The sequence below is a fragment of the Nerophis ophidion genome, linkage group LG08, assembly GCF_033978795.1.
Source record: "Nerophis ophidion isolate RoL-2023_Sa linkage group LG08, RoL_Noph_v1.0, whole genome shotgun sequence".
In the NCBI taxonomy this organism is placed as follows: Eukaryota; Metazoa; Chordata; class Actinopteri; order Syngnathiformes; family Syngnathidae; genus Nerophis; species Nerophis ophidion.
In genome coordinates this window covers 78,286,200-78,312,005 of record NC_084618.1, presented here as the reverse complement: position 1 = coordinate 78,312,005, position 25,806 = coordinate 78,286,200, and the positions used below count along the sequence as shown (strand labels likewise).

At 40.3% G+C, this 25,806-nt stretch overlaps 2 protein-coding genes across 2 annotated transcripts in view; one reads left to right on the top strand and one right to left on the bottom strand.

The window, feature by feature from the left end:
• Positions 1–1,526, bottom strand: part of scd (stearoyl-CoA desaturase (delta-9-desaturase)) — a 28,940-nt gene extending 27,414 nt beyond the window's left edge. Inside the window, exon 1 of the mRNA XM_061909803.1 lies at positions 862–1,526. Coding sequence (XP_061765787.1) covers positions 862–1,105 — 244 coding nt within the window. The 5' untranslated portion in view covers positions 1,106–1,526. The remainder of the gene's footprint in view (positions 1–861) is intronic.
• On the top strand, positions 869–23,574 carry dnajb12b (DnaJ heat shock protein family (Hsp40) member B12b). The gene is made up of 8 exons (XM_061909802.1): positions 869–5,715; positions 5,886–6,060; positions 10,157–10,302; positions 10,370–10,543; positions 10,624–10,688; positions 15,111–15,220; positions 15,295–15,467; positions 19,325–23,574. Exons 1-8 carry the CDS (start codon positions 5,583–5,585, stop codon positions 19,444–19,446), a joined length of 1,098 nt encoding a protein of 365 aa, XP_061765786.1. The 5' UTR covers positions 869–5,582; the 3' UTR covers positions 19,447–23,574.
• The last annotated feature ends 2,232 nt before the right edge of the window (positions 23,575–25,806 follow it).

Below are 25,806 nucleotides of genomic sequence, written 5' to 3'. Positions count from 1 at the left end.
TCTTTCCACTTGATTTATTGGCCCAATTATACACTTTTAAGTTCATAAATATTGTTCTTGCAGCGTCGATCGGTGACAGTTTGACACTGGAACAGACTAACTCTGTTTCCACTTGATTTATTACTCTTTAAAGTTACTAAATATTTTTCGTGCAGCGTAAATTGGTGACAGTTTGACCCTGGAACAGACAAACTTTTTTTCCTCTTGGTGTATTACATTTTAAAGTTTATAAATATTGTTCTTGCAGCGTAAATCGGTGACAATTTGACCCTGGAACAGACTAACTCTGTTTCCACTCGATTTATTGGCTTAATTATACACTTAAAAGTTTGTTCTTGCAGCTTAACTTGGTGACAGTTTGACTCTGGAACAGATTAATTCTGTCTCCACTTGATGTAATACACTTTAAAGTTTATAAATATTGTTCTTGCAGCATAAATTGGCGACAGTTTGACCCTGGAACAGACTAACTCTGTTTCCACTTGATTTATTGGCCCAATTATACACTTTTAAGTTCATAAATATTGTTCTTGCAGCGTCGATCGGTGACAGTTTGATCCTGGAACAGACAAACTTTTTTTCCTCTTGATGTATTACATTTTAAAGTTTATAAATATGGGTCTTGCAGCTTAACTTGGTGACAGTTTGACCCTGGAACAGACGAATTATTTTTCCATTAAATTTATTGGCTCAATTATATACTTTTAAGTTTATAAATATGGTTCTTGCAGCGTAAATTGGTGACAGTTTGACCCTGGAACAGATTAATTATTTTTCCACTCGATTTAAGCAACCAAAAATACACCTGTTAGCAGTGCAGAATGTTGCGTTCAAGGACAGTGTGTGACTAAGTATACTCACACCAAAGCAGGGTGGCTGTGAAGGCTGCGGGGATGAGGAGAACTCCGTAGGCGGCACCTGCGTGCAACACAGTCATCGTGATGACGTTCCGCCACACGATGACCAGGGGAGGTTTGGGGCCTTCCTGCTCCTTGTACGTGTGGTCAAAAACATCTTCCCGGCAGGCCTCCGGGGGACCATTGCTGGAGGTGCGTTCATGTTCCTGTTCCTGCTGCTGCTTCTTTTTCTCCTCCGCCTCCGTCATCGTTGTGCTGTCTGCGGCCTGTCGGGTGCTTTTTTTTTTTTTTTTTTTTAAATATTCACGCCGCCCCCCACGCAGGGAAAGGAAAAACACCTGTGAGCGTCACGCAGGAAGGACGTCGATGCTCTCGTCGAGCTAGCGGTGCAATGGAGGCTGGAGTGAGGCTTTTTTTCTTTTTTTTTTCTCTTCCTCTGAAGCAGCGGTGATGCTAGGTTCAAGCTCGCTCCGTTGCGTAACGTCCTATGTGACGCGCGGCCACATAACAGCGTGAAAGGCGCTTTCGAGCGAACTCAGTAAAGGCGGCGCCGTGGACGGTGGGGATGGCTGTGAAGCGGTGGTGTAGTCACGCCGTGCCGTGTCGTGCCGCTAAAGGAAAGACAGAAGAGTCCCGTCCGCAGCGAACGCATCAAAAATCAGGCACCGGAGCGCTTTGCGGCCGGCCAGCCAATCGGCGCGCGGGACCCGCCCACTTGCTGCTTTTTGATTGGCCGGCCGGCCATCTGCTGTTCGCCGCTGCTAAATCCAGATGTGTTATAACGCTCTGGTTGTACCAACACCAACCTTGCTGGTGTCTTTTTTTGTTTAAATGTATGAAACCGAGTAGAATGAAACATATAGCAAACAGAAAGCATCTGGGGAGTTATAATTTAAGGCCGTTTTAACCTCACAGTGCGTCTAGAAGCGAGGCGACGCCCACTCACGTTATGAACAGACAAGTTAGGTAAACTTGTCAGGGGTGGGCGATACTGCATATTTTGACATCGATGCGATACCAAGATCAAGTCTGCCCTCAACTTTTTACTTAATTTTTTTAGACGATTGACCTACTTAATTTTTTTTTATCATCAAGTTGTAGGTCATGATTATAATCAGAAAAACATGTTAAATCGACAAACGTAGTTGTGAAAAAATTAACAGTATACTAACATAACAATGTCAACAAAAATATTACTTAAATGACCTAAAATGGCAAAATCATTAGTGCAAAATAAATAAAAACCCTCAAAATAGCTCCTATTGAAATTATTAATTGTTTTGCCCTCGAGTCCTCAATACATGGATGATGCAACCAACCACCACCGCCCTTCTCTACTGCCCTCCTGTGGCTATAAAGAGTATATATATATCTGTCAGTGATTTTCCTATAGTGCCATGACATCATCATGGCTTTTTGAGTCGGTCCTGGATCTAATCTTTTATCTTGTTCTCGTGAGAAAAACAAAATTCCACCTGTAGGTGAAAAGAGCAGGGGATGATGAACTGGCGGATCAGCTGGAAAAGCAGACACTACATACAACAGGAAGACACTTATATGCAATACAGAACACCAGTAGGGACGGGTAGAACTGTAAGGGGGAGCATTATCGTAGCTTTTTGAGTGGGTCCTGGATCTAATATAATAATAATAACATATTCTCGTAAGAAACAAATACAAAATCCACCAGAAGGTGAGAAGAGTAGGAGATGATGAACTGGCGGATCAGCTGGAAAAGCAGACACTAACGCTAAATTAGCTCAGATGTCAGTAAGACCGAGGCAAAATCATTGATTAAAGGAAATATTTTGAAAGAGTGGCAATCACATTTGGTCATGAGTACAACAGGAAGACACTTATATGCATTACAGAACACCAGTAGGGACGGGAAGAACTGTAAGGGGGAGCATTATTGTAGCTTGGGCGGGCGTGGCGCAGTGGAAGAGTGGCCATGCGCAACCGTAGGGTCCTTGGTTCAATCCCTACCTAATACCAACTTCGTCACGTCCGTTGTGTCCTGAGCAAGACATTTATACCCTTGCTCCTGATGGGTGCTGGTTAGCGCCTTGCATGGCAGCTCCCTCCATCAGTGTGTGAATGTGTAAGTAGTGTCAAAGCGCTTTGAGTACCTTTTTGGTAGAAAAGCGCTATACAAGTACAACCCATTTATTTATTTTCGCTTTTTGAGTGGGTCCTGGATCTAATATAATAATAATAACATATTCTCGTAAGAAACAAATACAAAATCCACCAGAAGGTGAGAAGAGTAGGAGATGATGAACTGGCGGATCAGCTGGAAAAGCAGACACTAACGCTAAATTAGCTCAGATGTCAGTAAGACCGAGGCAAAATCATTGATTAAAGGAAATATTTTGAAAGAGTGGCAATCACATTGGGTCATGAGTACAACAGGAAGACACTTATATGCATTACAGAACACCAGAAGGGACGGGAAGAACTGTAAGGGGGAGCACAACAGATGAAAGAATCATATCAGACATTAGATTAGGACACACCAGGCTGAATAAGACATTGCATTGGACTTTATAAAGAAAGTCCAATCTATATATATATATATATATATATATATACAGTATATATATATATATATATATATATATACAGTTCTCTGTAGCATGTAATATTTTGGTAGCTAACCGTTCACGTTTATTATATTTCTGGTTGTCATTTATTTTTGGTGACTTATTTCAATACTTTTTCTTTCATTTGTATCTTTAATTGTATATTAGTTGTTTGTTATTTATTTTGGTTACCTTATCAGTTGAAGGTATTTCTATGATTGTATTTTTTCATAAATACTGCATTCCTTTTGTTTATCATCTGTTATTTTTGGAAGCAAATTATACTATTTACTCTTTTGTCCGTATTATTATTTTTGTAATTTATATTGGTTACCCTATTAGCTACATAAATGTTATTTTTGTCACTTTTGAATTGTTTTTTTTTAAATAACAGATGTAGTTTTATTTATTTCACAGTTTTTTTCATAGTTATTGTTATTTTTTTACTATTGTTTTTGTTAATTGTGTATTATTTTAGGGGATCTAATTATAATATTTAGTGTATTTTTTTATTCGGACATTATATTATCATTAGTGAATAAGAATACAATAACAATAGCCACTACATCTACAGTATATTGCAAACTACAACCACCTTTTATCAGTAACATAAAAGGCAACATTTTAATCTTTTTTTGTTTTGATTATAGCTGCAATTATATATATTTCAAAAGTGTTTAGTATTTATTGTTTGGACTTTTCTAAATATATATGTTGTTTTATTTATCATGTATTGTTTTGGTAGCTAAGCATTCATGTTTATTAGATTTGTGGTGATCATGTATTTTTGGTTACTTATTTCAATATTTTTTCTTTAATTGTGTATTGTTTGTTTGTTATTTATTTTGCTTACCTTATCAGTTAAATGTATTTCTATGATTATTTTATTGTTTTTCATGTGGTTACTGTTTCTTTTTTAAATTTATGATAGCTGTATTTTTATAAAATGGACAGTTTTCTTTTGTATTTTTCAAAAAATATATATTACATTATTTTTATTTATCATCTATTATTTTGGAAACAAATTATACTATTGTCCGTATTATTATTTTTGTAATATATTTTGGTTACCCTATCAGCTGCATAAACGTTACAAAAGGGAGTTGTGTAATATTTTGTTGCTTTTGAATGGTTTTAATTGTGTGTGCTTTTTTTATAATAGCTGTATTTGCTATATATTTCACTGTTTAGTTCATATTTATTGTTCTTTTTTGTTTTGTTTTGTTAATCGTGTATTATTTTGTGAAGCTAATTATAACATTTAGTGTATTTTATTATTCGGACATTGTAATATCATTTACATCACATTTTTGGTTGCTTATTTCAATATTTTTTCTTTAATTGTATATTATTTGTTTGTTATTTATTTTGGTTACCTTATCAGTTAAAGGTGTTTCTATGATTTTAATTGTTTTTTATGCGTTTACTTTTGTTTTGTTTCAATATATAATAGCTGTATTTTTATATAATGCACAGTTTTCTTTTGTATTTCTTTAAATGTATATTGCATTCTTTTTGTTCATCATGCATCATTTTTGGAAGCAAATTATACTATTCTCTCTTTTGTTTGTATTATTATTTTTGTATCAGCGACATAAACGTTACAAAAAGGGGTTGTATAATATTTTGTCACTTTTGAATTGTTTTAATTGTGTGTGTTTTTTAAATAATAGCTCTATTTTTATATATTTCACCGTTTTGTTCATACTTGTTGTTCTTTTTTTCTGTTTATCGTGTATTATTTTGGTCAACTAATTATAATATCAATGTATTTTATTATTCGGACATTATATTATTATGTGTGAATAAGTCTATAATAATAATAGCCACAATATCTACAGTATATTGTAAACTACAACCAGCACCACAATGATGAACTGTACAAACCAGTCATGAATGATGCAGCACTGACCTACATTATTCAAAAAGGAGCTATGTCCCCCTCTGGTGGCCAACATATCGCATCACACATGCACTGTCAGTGTGATGCTAACGTTGCTGCTGCTCCTTTCTCCACCTAAAAAAAAAAAAGATACATCCACAAGACTGACTGACAGTGCGGCTGCAGCGTCCGCATGACGTCATCTGCCGTCCTGGTCCAGCTGAAGTGAGCATCATCAGCATCATCATCATCCCCGCCGCCATGGAGGTGAACCGGGATGAGGCTGAACGCTGCATTGACATCGCCGCCGCGGCGCTGAGCAGCGAGCAACCCGAGAAGGCGAGGAGGTTCCTGGAGAAGGCCCAGAGACTCTTCCCTACCGAGAAGGCGCGGGGTGAGTGCATGACACTTGAACGCACCACCTGCTTGCAATATGTCCGAGCTGCGTGGGGCCTGCAAACGCAGCACAGCCATGCAGCTTGCAGGCTGATCGTGTTGAGATGTTTCTTTTTCTGTAACCTTCCAGAAACATCTATGTTATTATTATATATATATTTTTTTAAGTGCTGCTGGAGGTCATCTCCAAGAATGGATTCAGTCCCAGAAAAGAGGCACACTTGAATGGAGACTCAGGACCAAGACAACGAACAACACAAAGTCAGGACACCGGCAGACCTGAAGGGAAAACCTCAGATACCTCAAAGTCCTACACGGCAGACCAGGTGGATGCTGTGAGAAGGTATCTGTACATCTCCATCTATATTTATGTGCAAACCCTGAAATAAGCAGGGGCGTCCATGATAACGTTGCTTGGATGGCAAAAACCTGTATGTACTTTTCAGCGTTAATGGTTCCTTTGTTAAGATCCGTACTTGGATCTTCTCACATTGATTATTGTTCCAGTTTTGTTTTCATTCTCCGTCCGACCCTGTTATTTCCTGTTTAGTCTGTCACCATGGTTACATATTATTTCCACCTGCTATTCTCGGTTCTCGCACACTTGTTTCTGGTAATTACTTCCCTATTTAAGCTCGCCCCTTTTCGTTCTTCTGTCTCGGATCCTAATTTAACCCGGAACTTTTTCTGTTACGTGAAGAAGTGCGTGGATCCCAAGGATGCAGAGACGTAGTTGGTAGCAAAGCAAAGTTCGTCTTTATTTGGGCGTAAGGTTGCCAAATATAAAACACAAGGCGACGGTGGAGCACGAAAACACACCGTGAACGAACTGAAATAGTTGCTACCAAAAAACTAAGTACAAACATAAAACGCGAGACGAGGCTAGGGAAATAAACACTTCTCGAAAGAAGTAACAAAACAAACTAAAGGAGCTAGACAACGGTAGAGATAAACAAACAAACCTGGCGAGGAGCACGAGTCAAACAAAGTTTGCAAGTGAGCCTTGTTTATCGCTATCCTTGTCTAGCTCCTTTAGTTTGTTTTGTTACTTCTTTCAAGAAGTGTTTATTTCCCGAGCCTCGTTTAGCGTTTTATGTTTGTACTTTGCTCCTTTGGTTTACTTTTTCCTTACAGTATTTTTCCTGGCTGTGTCCAGCGTTTTTTGTTAGTTTTTTGGTAGCAACTATTTCAGTTCGTTCATGGTGTGTTTTCGTGCTCCTTGTGTTTTATATTTGGCAAACTTACGCCCAAATAAAGACGAACTTTGCTTTGCTACCAACTACGTCTCTGCATCCTTGGGAACCACGCACTTCTGCACGTAACAGCTTTCACAGATATGTAAATTGGGCACTAATACACCCATCACAGATGCTGGCTTTTGAACTTTAGGCCTAGAACAGTGGTTCTTAACCTGGGTTCGATCGAACCCGAGGGGTTCGGTGAGTCGGTCTCAGGGGTTCGGTGGAGCCTCCGCCGCAGAGGTCAAGCCACACCCGACTCATCGTGTACATAAAAACTTCTCCCGATCGTCATATTATTGATACGGCAACAGCAGAAGTCAAACTGATTCGCAGACGTGTAATTTGTTGTGAGTTCATGCACTGTGTTGGTTTTGTTCTTTGAACGAGGTGATGTTCATGCACGGTTCATTTTGTGCACCAGTAAAAACATCATATAACTTTGTCTTGAATTTGAAAAAAAAAAAAAAAAATCACTGAAGAACGGTTCGGTGAATGCGCATATGAGACTGGAGGGGTTCGGTACCACTGGCCTAGAACAACCCGGATTGTTCTTTTCCTTTTTGTTCCGGAGGACACGACTTAGACAGTTTCCAAAAACAATTTCAAATTCAGATCACACAACACTTTTCCACTTTGCATCAGTCCATTTTAGATGAGCTCGGGCCCAGCGAAGCCGGCAGCGTTTCTGGGTGTTGTTGATAAATTTGCATAGTAGAGTTTAAACTTGCACTTACAAATGTAGCGATCCACTGTAGTTACTGACACTGGTATTCTGAAGTGGTCCTGAGCCCATGTGGTGATATCCTTTACACACTGATATCGCTTTTTGATGCACTACCGCCTGAGAGACCGAAGCTCCGTAATATTACTTACATGCAGTGATTTCTTCAGATTCTCTTAATCTTTTGATGATATTACAGGCCGTAGATGGTGAAATCCCTAAATTCCTTGCAATAGCTCGTTGAGAAATGTTATTCTTAAAATGTTCAACAATTTGCTCACGCATTTGTTCACCAAGTTGTGACCCTCGCCCCATCCTTGTTTGTGAAAGACTGAGCATTTCATGGAAGCTGCTTTTATACCCAACCATGGCATTCACCTATTCCCAATCACACCTATTCCCAATCCGCCTGTTCACCTGTGGGATGTTCCAAATAAGTGTTTGATGAGCAATCCACAACTTTCTCAGTCTTTTTTGCCACTTGTGCCAGCTTTTTTTAAACATATCGCAGGCATCAAATTCCAAACGGGCTCATATTTGCGAAAAATAACAAAGTTTTCCAGTTTGAACATTGAATGTTCTGTCTTTGCAGTCTATTCAATTGAATATAAGTTGAAAGGGATTTGCAAATCATTGTATTCTGTTTTTATTTACCATTTACACAACGTGCCAACTTCACTGCTTTTGGGTTTTGTATCTACAGTACCTCACAAAAGTGAGTACAGCTTGCCTATAACAAAGTCAATTTACTGCAGTCCCCTCAAAATAAATCAACACCATTACAAATAATCTCTTGATTAAAGTACAGTGTTTTATTTTCCTATATTCAAGCAGTGTTACTGTTCAAAGAGTGGCCAAAAATATTAAATATACTTGGTAAATAAAACATATGCCTTGTTTTTAATGAATACTCAGACCTGCTACGCTACTGTATTTTAATGTTGGTCATTGTGGTGGTGCTAGGAGAACCAAGTGTTTTCTGAGCTGTATTGGTGAAGAACTTAAGTGCTCCATTATTCTTCTTTTTTGCTAACTTTCAAACCGTGCTATAATTTCATTTTGCTTTGTACAATTGAGCAGTTAGGACGAGGGTTTCTAAAAATGTCTTTATATGATTCATTAATTTTGGGGCGATTTCCTGTTTTTCCGACCTATTTTTGTAGTGTTATTCTAATTGTAAAACATGTTATCATTTAGCAATTGTATTTATTTGGATTTATGTTTGTAATTTTATTGTAAGATCTTATTAATTACAAATTGATCCGAGGTTAGTAAATCAGTATTTTCATTTGTATTTTTTCGTCTATTGATTTCTTAAAAAAGAGAAAAGATAAATTCGGGTTATTGTGTAATTGTGGTTTTTACCATATTTTCAGGATATGTAATTTTTATTTTACTTTTTTAATTGTTTTAAAATCCTATTTAACATTTATACAGTATTTGTTTTTTGTAATTGAATACTCTTGACATTGTGTGTGTGTATGTGTGTGTATATATATATATATATATATATAATTGACATTAGTAGTTTAATGTTTGATATTTATTTGTTTACATTTTTTAAATATTATATTGGCAATTTATAAATTGGGGTTATTTGTTTTTTTAACTATATTTTAGATATATCGGTCGTCTTTTATTTTTGTCATTCTTTTTACAATTGTATTTAACATTTATACATTATTTATTTTTTGTCATTTTATTTTAATATTATTTTCAGTATACATTATGGATAGATATATATTAGTATTATAGTGTATTAATATTTATTCCTTAAGCATTTTTTAATGTTTATTTTGGCAATTCATTAATTGGGGTTATTTGTTTTTTTCACCATATTTTTAAGATATGTTGGTCGTTCTTTATTTTTGTCACTCTTTTTACAATTGTATTTAACATTTCTATTTTTTAAATTGTTTTGTAAAGTTTTATTTATTATATATTCATATTATATTTGTGTTTTGATGTTTGTTTCTTGCTTTTATTATATATATATATATATATATATATAATTTTTGGACTTACAGGAAATTATTATTTTGAGTTTTTTGTTTTTGTAACCACATTTTTAGGATATATTGGTTATTTATTTTGGAATTCAGTTTAGATTGAATATTTATATATCTTTTTGTCATTTTTCTAAATATTTGTATTTCTTTGATTCTGTTCAATAACTTTTTTTTATTTTAGTTTATATCATTTGTATATTTGTTGTATTGTTCATTCAATCTTTATAGGTGTTAGTTGTCTTTCTTTTATTAATTATTATTTCTCTTTTTTACTATTCAATATTAGCATTTACTTCTTTATTTTAATGGGTATGTTTCTTCTACGAGTCATTATTGAAGTTCCCTATTCATATTCATTTTGGTAATCTATTTCAATCATTTTTAATTGTATTTTATGATTTCAGTGTTCCAGTTAAGAAAGTCCATCACCATATTTGCAGCCTCTAACATGTTGTCTTCTATGTTCAGGATCAAACAGTGCAAAGATTTCTACGAGATCCTCGGCGTCACTAAAGATGCTTCCGAAGACGAGCTGAAAAGATGTTACAGAAAACTGGCGTTGAAATTCCACCCGGATAAAAACCACGCTCCCGGTGCCACGGATGCGTTTAAAGGTGTCCTGTATTATTGTCCTAAAAAAAATCTTTGAGGACGATGTCATTAAACGTTGTCTCCCGCCAGCCATCGGGAACGCGTACGGCGTCCTGAGTAACGACAACAAAAGACGACAGTACGACGAGTGCGGCGAGGAGAGGAGGCATCCCTCCAGACACGGGCCGGACCATGGCAACTTTGATGCTGACATCTCGCCTGAGGACCTCTTCAACATGTTCTTCGGAGGAGGTTTTCCTGCAAGTGCGTCGAACACTTTCACTTTCACTTTCACTTTCATTTTTAGTCACCTGCTGAGTGTTCAAAACCTGTCTTCCACCCAGGTAGTCAACACACAAACGGGAGGATGAGACACCAGAGGCCGCAAAGAAGGGAAAGGCAAAGAGATGTAAGTTGGCTGAGTGCCGAGCAATGTGGGATGTTCGCCACTAGGGGGAGACGGTGTGCCATACAGTCCACAAGCAAATAGCATGTTAGCATTGATTACCTTGCCGTCATGCACTGACCAAATATGCCTGATTAGCACTCCAACAAGTCAATAACATCCACAAAGCACACCTTTGTGCATTCACGCACAGCATAAAACATTTGGTGGACAAAATGAGTCAAAGGAGTGGAGGATTTTGCATGTAAACAATCTGCTGCGTCGAGTTCAAGAACCGCCGAAATTAGTCGGACAAAACAATGTTCAGCAAACATTCTCACCAGTGAAGCATACACACAAACATACTAAACAGTGGGCTTTCTAACAATTGGGAAGGTTTTTGTCATGTTTGTCCTCAAACATAAAACAAAAAAACAATTTTTCCCGCATCTTATCCCATTCTCAATACTTTTTTAAAAATGCTACAGGGAGCCACTAGGGCGGCACTAAAGAGCTGCGGGTTGCTGAAACCCTGAAACCTTGTGGATCATTTAAGTTTGTCTAAGTCAGGGGTTGGCAACCCGGGACTCTGGAGCCTCAACTGCATAATCAACGACCCCCCCCCGATTATTTGGTGAGGTTTCCGGAGTTTGGTGCCTCTCCCGGGAATCACTCCGGAGACGGTCTTCACCCGGTCTACAATATTGAGTGCGTGCCGTGATGGCAATGCTTCCAACTTCCTCTTCAACATGTCGTCATGCCCGCTTCTACACAATGCTACCTGCTTGTCGGCCGGTCGCATGCTACACGCAGCTCTTGTCAACTCACGCACGCACCTGCAAGGCATACTTGTTCAACAGCCATACAGGTTTCACTGAGAGTTGGAATATAAACAACTAACACTTACTAATATGCACCACACTGTGCACCCACACCAAACAAGAATGACAAACACATTTCGGGAGAACATCCGCACTGTAACACAACATAAACACAACAATACAAATACCCAGAATCCCATGCATCCCTGACTCATCCTGGCTACATTATACACACGCTAGCACCAAACCAGGGAGCCACTAGGGCGGCACTAAAGAGCTGCGGGTTGCTGAAACCCTGAGACCTTGTGGATCATTTAAGTTTGTCTAAGTCAGGGGTTGGCAGTCCGCGGCTCCGGAGCCACATGCGGCTCTTTGGTCACCCTGATGTGGCTCAACAGCATAATCAACGACCCCCTCGATTATTTAGGGAGGTTTCCGGAGTTTGGTGCCTCTCCCGGGAATCACTCCGGAGACGGTCTTCACCCGGGCTACAATATTGAGTGTGTGCCGTGATTACTCAATGCTTCCAACTTCCTCTTCAACATGTCGTCGCGCCCGCTTCTACACAATGCTACCTGCTTGTCGGCCGGTCGCATGCTACACGCAGCTCTTGTCAACTCACGCACGCACCTGCGAGGCATACTTGTTCAACAGCCATACAGGTTTCACTGAGAGTTGAAATATAAACAACTAACACTCTTACTAATATGCACCACACTGTGAACCCACACCAAACAAGAATGACAAACACATTTCGGGAGAACATCCGCACCGTAAGACAACATAAACACAACAATACAAATACCCAGACTCCCATGCATCCCTGACTCTTCCTGGCTACATTATACATACGCTAGCACCAAACCCCGCCTACCTCAACCTACGCACCAAGGGGGGGGGGGGGGGGGGGGGGGGGGGGGGATTTGCGTCTGCAGGAGCCACATGCAACGTGTAACTGGGCGTTAAAGGCAGCGCTTTCATTGCACTCCCTTATTATTGTTCTTTGGATGAATATCATCAGATATTCGCGAGAATATACACTTTGAGAATTCGGGAACCGCCGGAATATATGGGAGGGTTGGCAAGTGTAATGCTTTTATTTATAAATGGCTGATTTATACAGGCTAGTAAGGTACCTTACTAGCCTGTATAAATAAACCATATATAAAAACACGTCAGTAGGCTAAATGAACCTCTTCAACAAAAGTGTAATGCGGTCAAGCGGCATTCATGTGACACTTGCGGGCCGCGCTAACATTATATTTTATCATTAAGGTGCGGGCCGCGTGTCTGAGACCCCTGGTTTATATAGCACAGGGGTGCCCATTACGTCGATCGCAATCTACCAGTCGACCGCGGGGGGTGTGTCAGTCCATCTCGAGCCAGGCTTTTAAAAAAAAATAGACCTAAAAATGAGTGATCATCAATCTTCACCAAGACGTCACTTAAATGACATTCACGGTACCGGAGGGTCTTGTGAGATGACGCTGGCTGCTGCAAGATCATTATTATGAAAATATGACCGAGAGGAAGGCGAGAAACACTTTTTATTTCAACAGACTCTCGCGCCGTACCTTCCGTCAAAACTCTAAAGGCCGACTGCACATTTACTATCTTCACAATAAAAGCCCTGCTTCATGCTGCCTGCGCTTACAAAATAAGAGTCTGGGAAAACTGGCGTGCACAAGCGATCCCTCAGAAAGCTGGCGTGCACATCACTTGTGCACGCCAGCTTTCCGAGACTCTTATTTTGTTAGCGCAGGCAGCATGAAGCAGGGCTTTTATTGTGAAGATAGGAAATGTGCAGTCGGCCTTTAGAGTTTTGACGGCGCGAAAGTCTGTTGAAATAAAAAGTGTTTCTGGCCTTCCTCTCTGTCATTTTTTCATAATAATGAACTGGCAGCAGCCAGCGTCATCTCACAAGACCCTCGGGTGCCGTGAATGTCAATCAAGCAAGCTACGGAATTTGCCGCCAATGTTTTTCTTGTAAAGTGTATGGAAGCTGGATGAATTAGATGCCAAAAACCAACCACTTTCATGTGGTATTGTACAGAAAGGACAACTTTTTTTCTCCTCCATTTGAAAATGTGGGCGTTATCATCATTACTGTCTGATTCCAATCAATGCAAGTCATCAGAATCAGGTAATACACCAACTTATATTCTTGTCTTCGTGAAAGAAAGACATCTATATGTGTTACACATGCTTGTATTATCATTAAACACATTTAACTTGTTTACAAAAATGTCTCTTTCATAAATAAATAAATATAAATGATATATATAAATGAGGTAGATCTCCTCGAGTTGGTCAATTGAAAAGTAGCTCGCCTGCAGAAAAAGTGTGGGCACCCCTGGTATAGCACAAAGCAAAAAAAAACCCTCTGTATGCAGTGTTATTTCATTTTGAATTTCAAAAGAGTTTTGCGGCTCAAATTGTTTTCCTTGTTTTGTGAAACGGGTCAAAGTTGCCGACCTCCTGGTCTAAGTGCAAGTCGGAGTCTATTTTACAATTATTAATATATACATGCTTCACGGTGGCAGAGGGGTTAGTGCGTCTGCCTCACAACACGAAGGTCCTGCAGTCCTGGGTTCAAATCCAGGCTCGGGATCTTTCTGTGAGGAGTTTGCATGTTCTCCCCGTGACTGCGTGGGTTCCCTCCGGGTACTCCGGCTTCCTCCCACTTCCAAAGACATGCACCTGGGGATAGGCCCCTCCCACTTCCAAAGACATGCACCTGGGGATAGGTTGATTGGCAACACTAAATGGTCCCTAGTGTGTGAATGTTGTCTGTCTATCTGTGTTGGCCCTGCGATGAGGTGGCGACTTGTCCAGGGTGTACCCCGCCTTCCGCCCGATTGTAGCTAAGATAGGCGCCAGCGCCCCCCGCGACCCCAAAAGGGAATAAGCGGTAGAAAATGGATGGATGGACTTATTTTGGCAAAAACATTATTTTTTTAAGCATTATTATAAATAAATATAACAGCAAAATACGATTTAGTAAAAATTGCCTAAATTGTCATATATTTATTATTGATAAGTCAACAGAAAAAAACATCTAATTCATTATTAGATCCATCCATCCATCCATTTTCTACCACTTATTCCCTTTTGGGGTCGTGGGGGGCGCTGGCGCCTATCTCAGCTACAATCGGGCGGAAGGCAGGGTACACCCTGGACAAGTCGCCACCTCATCGCAGGGCCAACACAGATAGACAGACAACATTCACACTCACATTCACACACTAGGGCCAATTTAGTGTTGCCAATCAACCTATCCCCAGGTGCATGTCTTTGGAAGTGGGAGGAAGCCGGAGTACCCGGAGGGAACCCACGCATTCACGGGGAGAACATGCAAACTCCACACAGAAAGATCCCAAGCCTGGATTTGAACCCAGGACTGCAGGAACTTCGTATTGTGAGGCAGACGCACTAACCCCTCTGCCACCGTGAAGCCCTGATTATTAGATCTTTTATGTAATTGCTATGCTGCTCACAGCCACTAGGGGGCAGCCCTGCACGGTATTTGCATTGTGCTGCATGGAACATGAATGAATTATGTCTCTTTATGTATCTTCAATTTCTTTTTCTTTTTCTTTTTTTTTTTTTTTTCCTTCTTCTTCAGGGCGGCCTGGCTCTCTTTGTGCAGGTGATGCCCATCCTCATCCTGGTCATCGTGTCGGCCCTCAGCCAAATAATGGTCAACAGCCCGGCCTACAGCCTCAGCTTTCGCCCGTACGTTAAAACATTTTTTTATTTAGTTTAAATAATTATCTCTCATTCCCTTTGTTGCGCCTCGTTCTCCTCAGGTCAGTGGGCTACACGCAGAAGAGGCTGACGGAGAACCTCAAGGTGCCGTACTATGTCGGCGAGCAGTTCCCCAAAGACGTCAGCAGCGGGAATTTGAAGCGCCTGGAGCAGACGGTGGAGGACGATTACATTTCCAACCTGCGCAACAACTGCTGGAAAGAGAAACAGCAAAGTATGTACTTTTAATACCAGCCGCAGCATCCAGTGTAGTGTAATATATCTGTATCGTATTTATATATCTTGAATGTAGGTCAGCACGGCCGTTAACGCTCACTGGACACTACATTAGGTACACCACCGCAGTCTAAATACAAGCATTCTGCTTTAACAAAAGTAATAATGCACTTTTTATTGAGACTGTCTTAATAATTTCAACGAAATAGTCAACATGTTGACTACTAAGTAGAGCTACTTGTTGCCTTAGCTATTTTTAAATAAAATAATTATACATTTATTTCAAAACATTTACATTTATTTGTGTCTGACACACAAGAGATATTCAGTTGATTTAAATTTTTGGGAAATTATTGTGTAAAGGATATCACCACATAGGCTCAGGAACACTTAAAAAAAAACACTGTCAGTAACTACAGTTTGTCGCTACATCTGTAATAGAGTTAAAACTCTATTACGCAGAGCGAAAGCCATTTATCAACAACACCCAGAAACGCCGCCGGCTTCGTTTGGGCCCGAGCTCATCTAAGATGGACTGATGTAAAGTGGGAAAGTGTTCTGTGGTCTGATGAGTCCACATTTAAAATTGTTTTTGGAAACAATGGAGGTACCAAAGAGGAAAAGAAACATCCGGATTGTTACAGGCGCAAAGTTCAAAAGCCTGCATCTGTGATGGTATGGGGGTGTATTAGTGCCCAAGGCATGGGTAACTTACACATCTGTGAAGGCACCATTAATGCTGAAAGGTACATACAGGTTTTGGAGCAACATATGTTGTCATCCAAGCAACGGTATCATGGCCGCCCCTGCTTATTTCAGCAATGCCAAGCCATGTGTTACAACAGCGTGTCTTCATAATGCAAGAGTGCAGGTACTAGACTGGCCTGCCTGCAGTCCGGACCTGTCTCCCATTGAAAATGTGTGGCGCAATATGAAACTTAAAATACCGCAACGGAGACCTTGGACTGTTGAACAACTTAAGATGTACATCAAGCAAGAATGGGAAAGATTTCCACCTGGAAAGCTTGAAAAATTGGTCTCCTCAGTTCCCAAACGTGTGTTGTTAAAAGGAAAGGCTGTGCCTCTTCCTCCTATCCAGGATATCGCTAAAAGCCGCTGCCTGACCAGGGCTCAGAAAATCCGCAGAGACTCCTCCTATCCCCACCAAGGACTGTTTTCCCTGCTGGACTCTCGAAAGAGGTTCCGCAGCCCCCGAAGCAGAACCCCCAGGTTCTTTAACAGCTTCTTCCCTCAGGCCGTGAGACTCTTGAACGCATCATAATAATCCCCTCAATTCCCCCTCGAAAATGGATTAACTTGCTGGAATATAAAGACAATATAACATACAACCTGGATGCATAAGAAAAAGTGCAATATATTTATTTATACAGTAATCTATTTATTTATATCCGCACCTTATTACTTTTTTATCCTGCGCTACCATGAGCTAATGCAACGAAATTTCGTCGACTGAGAATGGAGTCGACACTCTTGGTTGCTTTGTTGGGTCTGCTTCCATTTAACACAATCTCCCAACTCATATGGAAACAGGGTTTGTAGAAGTGGCTGGTTGCATCTACTCTACTCTTTTAATGTCCTTTTTGTTCTTTGATGTTTCATGTTTCTCTCTTACACACATTTTTTTGTGTGCTATGGCTAGGATTTCTTTATTTTTTAAATGTTTTTTTAGACTGAATTTCTTCCTCCCTCCCTGTTTCTCACCATTTTTGTAAAGGGCGCCGGAAGTTGGCAGACCCGTCAGCGATCCTGTTCTGTCTCCCTGTAATGTTTGTCTGATCTTGAATGGGATTGTGCTGAAATTTTTCATTTTCCCCCTCGGGGATTATTAAAGTATATCTGATTCTGAACTGTACTGTAAAGTTCAAATTTAAATGACAATAAAAAGGAAGTCTAAGTCCAAACAGAGTGGTAAAAATGCCCCTCTGCCAACTTTTTTTCCAATTTGTTGCTGCCATTAAATTCTAAGTTGATGATTTTTTGCCTAAAAAAAATTACGTTTTTCAGTTTGATTATTAATTCAATTGAATATAAGTTGAAAAGGATTTGCAAATCATTCTATTCGGTTTTTATTTACCATTTACACAACATTGCCAACTTCACTGGCTGTGGATGTTGTACAAACCCTGTTTCCATATGAGTTGGGAAATTGTGTTAGATGTAAATATAAACAGAATACAATGATTTGCAAATCCTTTTCAAGCCATATTCAGTTGAATGCACTACAAGGACAAGATATTTAATGTTCAAACTCATAAACTTGTTTTTTTTTTTTTGCAAATAATAATTAACTTAGAATTTAATGGCTGCAACACATGCCAAAGTAGTTGGGAAAGGGCATGTTCACCACTGTGTTACATCACCTTTTCTTTTAACAACACTGAGGAAACTGAGGACACTAATTATTGAAGCTTCGAAAGCGGAATTCTTTCCCTTTCTTGTTTTATGTAGAGCTTCAGTCCTTCAACAGTCCGGGGTCTCCGCTGTCCTATTTTACGCTTCATAATGCGCCACACATTTTCCATGGGAGACAGGTCTGGACTGCAGGCGGGCACACTTTTTTTTTTACGAAGCTTCGCTGTTGTAACACGTGCTGAATGTGGCTTGGCATTGTCTTGCTGAAATAAGCAGGGGCGTCCATGAAAAAGACGGCGCTTAGATGGCAGCATATGTTGCTCCAAAACCCGTATGTACCTTTCAGCATTAATGGTGCCTCCACAGATGTGTAAGTTACCCATGCCTTGGGCACTAATACACCCCCATACCATCACAGATGCTGGCTTTTCAACTTTGCGTCGATAACAGTCTGGATGGTTCGCTTCCCCATCGGTGGAATATTCCCCAAAACAATTTTAAATGTGGACTCGTCAGACCACAGAACCCTTTTCCACTTTGCATCAGTCCATCTTAGATGATCTGGGGCCCAGAGAAGCCGGCGGCGTTTCTGGATGTTGTTGATAAATGGCTTTCGCTTTGCATAGTAGAGCTTTAACTTGCACTTAGAGATGTAGCGACAAACTGTATTTAGTGACAGTGGTTTTCCGAAGTGTTCCTGAGCCCATGTGGTGATATCCTTTAGAGATTGATGTCGGTTTTTTGATCCAGTGCCGTCTGAGGGATGGAAGGTCACGGTCATTCAATGTTGGTTTCCGGCCATGCCGCTTACGTGGAGTGATTTCTCCAGATTCTCTGAACCTTTTGATGATATTATGGAGCGTAGATGTTGAAATCCCTAAATTTCTTGCAATGTCACTTTGAGAAAGGTTGTTCTTAAACTGTTTGACTATTTGCTCACACAGTTGTGGACAAAGGGGTGTACCTCGCCCCATCCTTTCTTGTGAAAGACTGAGCATTTTTTGGGAAGCTGTTTTTATAGCCAATCATGGCACCCACCTGTTCCCAATTAGCCTGCACACCTGTGGGGATGTTCCAAATAAGTGTTTGATGAGCATTCCTCAACTTTATCAGTATGTATTGCCACCTTTCCCAACTTCTTTGTCACGTGTTGCTGGCATGAAATTCTAAAGTTAATGATTATTTGCAACAAAAAATAAAACTGTTTATGAGTTTGAACATGAAATATGTTGTCTTTGTAGCATATTCAACTGAATATGGCTTGAAAAGGATTTGTAAATCATTGTATTCCGTTTATATTTACATCTAACACAATTTCCCAACTCATATGGAAAAGGGGTTTGTATTATATTACTTGTGATTAAATCCTGGATCTCGTTGTGTTGTGCGGGTGTACCTAATGAAGTGACTATTTGACTCTTATACGTGTGCAAACATGAAATGATTTAACCTCCAAATGATCTCGTTTTTTTCCCCCGCCAGAGGAAGGCATGCTTTACCGGGCTCGCTACTTTGGCGACACCGACCTGTACCAGAGGGCGCAGCGGGCCAGGACGCCGAGCTGCGCCAAGCTCTCCGAGATCACCGCGTCCTACCAGGGCTGAGGCGGCGACACCCAACCCCCCCGCTGTGAGTCACGGGCGCTCGAGTCCTGATCTTACCTTTTTGTCCTGCCCTCTGTCCCGAGAAGAGTAAATAGACAAGCTTTAAAGGCCTACTGAAAGCCACTACTAGCGACCACGCAGTCTGATAGTTTATATATCAATGATGAAATATTAACATTGCAACACATGCCAATACGGCCAGTTTAGTTTAATACATTTCAATTTTAAATTTCGCGCGGAAGTATCATGCTAAAACGTCGCGGTATGATGACGTCACGCATTGTAGAGGACGTTTTGTTCCAGCACCATTCCCCAGCTATAAGTCATCTGTGTTGCTGAATCTTTTGCAATTTGTTCAATGAATAATGGAGACGTCAAAGAAGAAAGATGTAGGTGGGAAGCGGTGTATTGCGGCCGCCGTTAGCAACACAAACACAGCCGGTGTTTCATTGTTTACATTCCCGAAAGATGACGGTGAAGCTTTATTATAGAACAGAGATTTCAAGCGAACACGGTTGGATTGGACCACACACACACAAAGTAAATAAATAAATAAATGGGTTGTACTTGTCTGGCGCTTTTCTACCTTCAAGGTACTCAAAGCGCTTTGACACTACTTCCACATTTACCCATTCACACACACATTCACACACTGATGGAGGGAGCTGCCATGCAAGGCGCCAACCAGCACCCATCAGGAGCAAGGGTGAAGTGTCTTGCTCAGGACACAACGGGCGTGACGAGGTTGGTAGTAGGTGGGATTTGAACCAGGGACCCTCGGGTTGCGCACGGCCACTCTCCCACTGCGCCACGCCGTCCCGTACAGTGCTTAGTACAGGGTACTAAGCAGCGATCATTTCGAAAGATCGTGTTTCGAAGAGGGTCCCTTGCGAAGGGCAGAGATGAGCATCGCCACCACCCGTCGACTGGTGCTGAAGAAAGGTGCGGGGCCGACCTTCAGGTTGTACATGTACGACCATGTAATCTCACTAAAACACTAGTAACACAATAAAAAGATAAGGGATTTTCCAGAATTATCCTAGTAGCTCTGTCATCCGGGAGGAACTCAAAGTAAAGCCGCTGCTCCTCCACATCGAGAGGAGCCAGATGAGGTGGTTCGGGCATCTGGTCAGGATGCCACCCGAACGTCTCCCTAGGGAGGTGTTTAGGGCACGTCCAACCGGTAGGAGGCCACGGGGAAGACCCAGGACACGTTGGGAAGACTATGTCTCCCGGCTGGCCTGGGAACGCCTCGGGATCCCCCGGGAAGAGCTAGACGAAGTGGCTGGGGAGAGGGAAGTCTGGGTTTCCCTGCTTGGGCTGCTGCCCCCGCGACCCGACCTCGGATAAGTGGAAGAAGATGGATGGATGGATGGATCCTAATAAATGTGTCTAATAATATCTGAATCGCTACCACTGCCCTCGTCTTTTCTTTTTTTCTTTTTCTAGTCCTTCACTCTTACTTTCCTCATCCAGGAATCTTTCATCCTCGCTCATATTAATGGGGGAATCGTCGCTTTCTCGGTCCGAATCGCTCTCGCTGCTGGTGGCCATGATTGTAAACAATGTTCAGATGTGAGGAGCTCCACAACCCGTGACGTCACGCGCACATCGTCTGCTACTTCCGGTACAGGCAAGGCTTTTTTATTAGCGACCAAAAGTTGCAAACTTTGTCGTCGATGTTCTCTACTAAATCCTTTCAGCAAAAATATGGCAATATCGCGAAATGATGAAGTATGACACATAGAATGGACCTGCTATCCCCGTTTGAATAAGAACATCATTTCAGTAGGCCTTTAATGGAAGCGCCCGGAACACGCAAAAAGCGCGACGGAGGGTGAGGATTTCCGTGGACCTGACTTGCACCTTCTATCTAACCCGTTGAAACTATGCAGTAATGTTGTCCTTGACCTCATTGTAACACCGCAGTTTGCTTTTATTGCGTTCAAAATCTATATTTTAGCCACTTAAAGCAGGGGTGTCCAAGCCAGTGTCGGACCAGCTAGCTATGCTAAGCATTAGCATACATTTCAAAGAAATGTGCGATATTATTATTATTTATTTTTTTTTTTTTTAAATTGGTCTCAGGCGTGCTTCAGTCGTGTTTTTGTCCAAAATCTGGTTTTGATGGTGAAACTGGACCATTTTTTTTTAATCAAAGTTCAAATTTTTGTGATCTCGTAATTTTTCATCGAAGTTTGAATTTTTGTCATTTCGTCATTTTTTAATCACATTTAAATTATTGTCATTCCGTCCTTTTTCATTGGAGTTCAATTTTTTTTCATTCAGTCATTTTTTATCGAAATTCGAATTTTTGTTATTCTGTCATTTTTTATCAGTTTGAATTTTTGTCATTCTGTCATTTTTCACTCAAGTTGAAATTATTGTCATTCGGTCATTTTTTATTGATGTTCTAATTTTTGTCATTCCGTCATCTTTTATCGAAGTTCGAATTTTTGTCATTTTTTATCAACGTTCTAATTTTTGTCATTCCATCAGCTTTTATCGTAGTTCTAATTTTTGTCATTCTGTCATTTTTTATCGAAGTTCTAATTTTTTTCATTCCGTCACTTTTTATCGACGTTCCAATTTTTTTCATTCTGTCATTTTTCATTGACGTTCCAATACTCGTCATTCCGACATTTTTTATCGAAGTTTGAATATTTGTCATTCTGTCTTTTTTCATTGAAGTTCTATTTTTTGTCATTCCATCATTTTTTACTGAAGTTAAATTTTTTGTCATTCTGTCATTTTTTATCGAAGTTTGAATTTTTGTGATTTCGTAATTTTTCATTAAACTTCGAATTTTGGCATTCTGTCATTTTTCAATCGGATTTTAATTTTTGTCCTTCTGTCCTTTTTCATTGAAGTTATATATTTTTTCATTCCGTCATTTTTTATCGAAATTCGAATTTTTGTTATTCTGTCATTTTTTATTGAAGTTCACATTTTTGTCATTACGTCATTTTTTTGTTGAACTTCTAATTTTTGTCATTCTGTCATTTTTTTATCGAAATGTAATTCTTGTCATTCCGTCATTTTTCATTGAAGTTTTAATTTTTGTCATTCCATCGTTTTTTTTACAAAGTTCGAATTATTGTCATTCCGTCATTTTTCATCAAAGTTCTAATTTTTGTCATTCCTACAAAACGCAAACTCTGGCAAGACAGCAGTCAAAGCATGTTTGTAACAATCCACATGTTGTCTTACTAATGCGTAAAACTGCTATCTAAACATGAAAGTGTAGCTCCTCTCCTTTAAATGCAAGTGCTCCTATAGCAGGAACACAAAGGATGTATTCCTGCAAAATACAAACTCTGGCAAGACACCAGTCAAAGCATGTTTGTAACAATCCACATGTTGTCTTACTAATGCGTAAAACTGCTATCTAAACATGAAAGTGTAGCTCCTCTCTAAATGCAAGTGCTCCTATAGCAGGAACACAAAGGATGTATTCCTGCAAAATACAAACTCTGGCAAGACACCAGTCAAAGCATGTTTGTAACAACCCACATATTGTGTTACTATTGCGTAAAACTGCTATCTAAACATGAAAGTGTAGCTCCTCTCCTCTAAATGCAAGTGCTCCTATAGCAGGAATACAAATTCTGGAAAAACACCAAAGCACTGCTGCAATTTTATTTATGTATTTTTTTTTTAAAGCGTGTTTATGTCCTTTTTGGGTTGAGCGGTTTCATAAATGAGAATGTCTATAAACGTTTCATTAAAGCAAAGTCATGGTATTAAAAAAACTAAAAATGGTATACTTAATAATGACAAAAAAGTATATCTTTCTGAGATTGCGCGATTCATTTTGAGTCGTGGGACGGCAAATGGCCCCATGTGCCGCACTTTGGACACCCCTGAGTTAAAGTTTCTGACCCCGTCGGATGTGTCAGAGTGACCTTGTATAGGAGTTGGAATGTCCTCAGTTAGCAGTTTGTTAGCAATTTAGGATGACAAACAGATATGAAATGCCATTATGATGCTATATATGACCTGTAGCTGCACCTTCATCCAGATTCTCACCAAAACCCTGTCACTTGTATGTGTCCCACTTTTTTTTTCTTGTTAGTATTGTTTTTTTTTTACTGCGGGGTAACAAAAATTAAAAACCGCTGCACAAGAGTGGCCGCTTTGTTTTGTTTGGGTGCTGCTGAACAAAGCGAACCGCCCCGTCAGCACTTTTTAGCAGCGCCTCTGTGGGAAAGTTTCTGGGCGCACGTGCTGGACGTGCAGCATGTGCCGGGGTGGAACTGCAGTGTCGTGTTCCATGCAGCGTCCTCCTTTTGTGTGTGCGTGTGTGTGTGCGTGTGCGTATGTGTGTGTGTGTGTGTGTGTGTGTGTGTGTGTGTGTGTTCTGGCAATGCTGACTTAATGGGGACATGGCTCCATTTACACCTTTAGGGGACCTCTGATGGTATGGGGACACAAAAAAAAGGTCCCCTAAGGGGAAACCTTTCATTTAATTATATTTAATTTGAACTTTTTTTTAAATAGTCCTCAGTAGTCACGTACAAATTTGTGTGAATTGTGCAAACTTATTTAAATTTGGTCCCCTTGAACCATATTAACTATTTTCCCCCAGGGTCCCCAGTAAGTACGAACAGCACATTACTTCATCAATCCAGAGATTTAAAGACGTGTATGAGCTAACTGGGCAGTGGCCGTTTTACCAAAATGTTCTTATTCCTCCACAAGCTGTAGAAAGGGTGGTCCCCACAAGTTCGGATCAAAAACTTGGTCGACATTCCAAATGATAACCTGTGTGTGTGTGTGTGTGTGTGTGTGTGTGTGTGTGTGTGTGTGTTTCTGACAATGCTGACTTAATGGGGACATCGCTCTGTTTACACAGTCACCTTTAGGGAACCTCTGACGGTATGGGGACACAAAAAACTTGGTCCCCTTGAACCATATTAACTATTTTTCCCCCAGTGTCCCCAGTAAGTACGAACAGCACATTACTTCATCAATCCAGAGATTTAAAGACGTGTATGAGCTAACTGAGCAGTGGCCGTTTTACCAAAATGTTCTTATTCCTCCACAAGCTGTAGAAAGGGTGGTCCCCACAAGTTCGGATCAAAAACTTGGTCCTCATTCCAAATGATAACCTGTGTGTGTGTGTGCGTGTGTGTGTGTGTGTGTGTGTGTGTGTGTGTGTGTGTGTGTGTGTGTGTGTGTGTGTGTGTGTGTGTGTGTGTTCTGGCAATGCTGATTTAATGGGGACATCGCTCTATTTACACAGTCACCTTTAGGGGACCTCTGACGGTATGGGGGACACAAAAAACAGGTCCCCTAAAGGGAAACCTTTCATTTAATTTAATTTAATGTAATTTAATTTAATCATTTTTTTTAAATGTTCCTCAGTAGTCACGTACAAATTTGTGTCAATTATGCAAACTTATTTCAATTTGGTCCCCTTGAACCAAATTAACTATTTTCCCCCAGGGTCCCCAGTAAGTATGAACAGCACATTACTTCATCAATCCAGAGATTTAAAGACGTGTATGAGCTAACTCGGCAGTGGCCATTTTACCAATTTTTTTCTATTCCTCCGCAACCTGTAGAAAGGCCGGTCCCCACAAGTTCGGATCAAAAACTTCGTCCCAATTTCAAATGATAACCTGTGTGTGTGTGTGTGTGTGTGTGTGTGTGTGTGTGTGTGTGTGTGTGTGTGTGTGTGTGTGTGTGTGAATGCGTGTGTGTGTGTGTGTGTGTGTGTGTGTGTGTGTGTGTGTGTGTGTGTGTGTGTGTGTGTGTGTGTGTGTGTGTGTGTGTGTGTGTGTGTGTGTGTGTGTGTGTGTTTCTGACAATGCTGACTTAATGGGGACATTGCTCTGTTTACACAGTCACCTTTAGGGGACCTCTGACGGTATGGGGACACAAACAACAGGTCCCCTAAAGGGAAACCTTTAATTTAATTTAATCATTTTTTTTAAATGTTACTCAGTAGTCACGTACAAATTTGTGTGAATTATGCAAACTTATTTAAATTTGGTCCCCTTGAACCATATTAACTCTATTTCCCCCAGGGTCCCCAGTAAGTATGAACAGCACATTACTTCATCAATCCAGAGATTTAAAGACGTGTATGAGCTAACTGGGCAGTGGCTATCTTACCAATTTTTTTTTATTCCTCCGCAACCTGTAGAAAGGGTGGTCCCCACAAATTCGGATCAAAAACTTGGTCCCCATTCCAAATGATAACCTGTGTGTGTGTGTGTGTGTGTGTGTGTTCTGGCAATGCTGAATTAATGGGGACATGGCTCTGTTTACACAGTCACCTTTAGAGGACCTCTGATGGTATGGGGGACATAAAAAACAGGTCCCCTAAAGGGAAACCTTTAATTTAATTTAATT

Bases quoted from the DNA above. Each gene is read 5' to 3' on its own strand.
- dnajb12b (XM_061909802.1), top strand. From the start codon at position 5,583: ATGGAGGTGAACCGGGATGAGGCTGAACGCTGCATTGACATCGCCGCC. The intron at 10,689-15,110 runs GTAAGTTGGCTG...CTTCTTCTTCAG, and splicing joins GAAGGGAAAGGCAAAGAGAT to GGCGGCCTGGCTCTCTTTGT. The intron at 15,468-19,324 runs GTATGTACTTTT...TTCCCCCGCCAG, and splicing joins CTGGAAAGAGAAACAGCAAA to AGGAAGGCATGCTTTACCGG.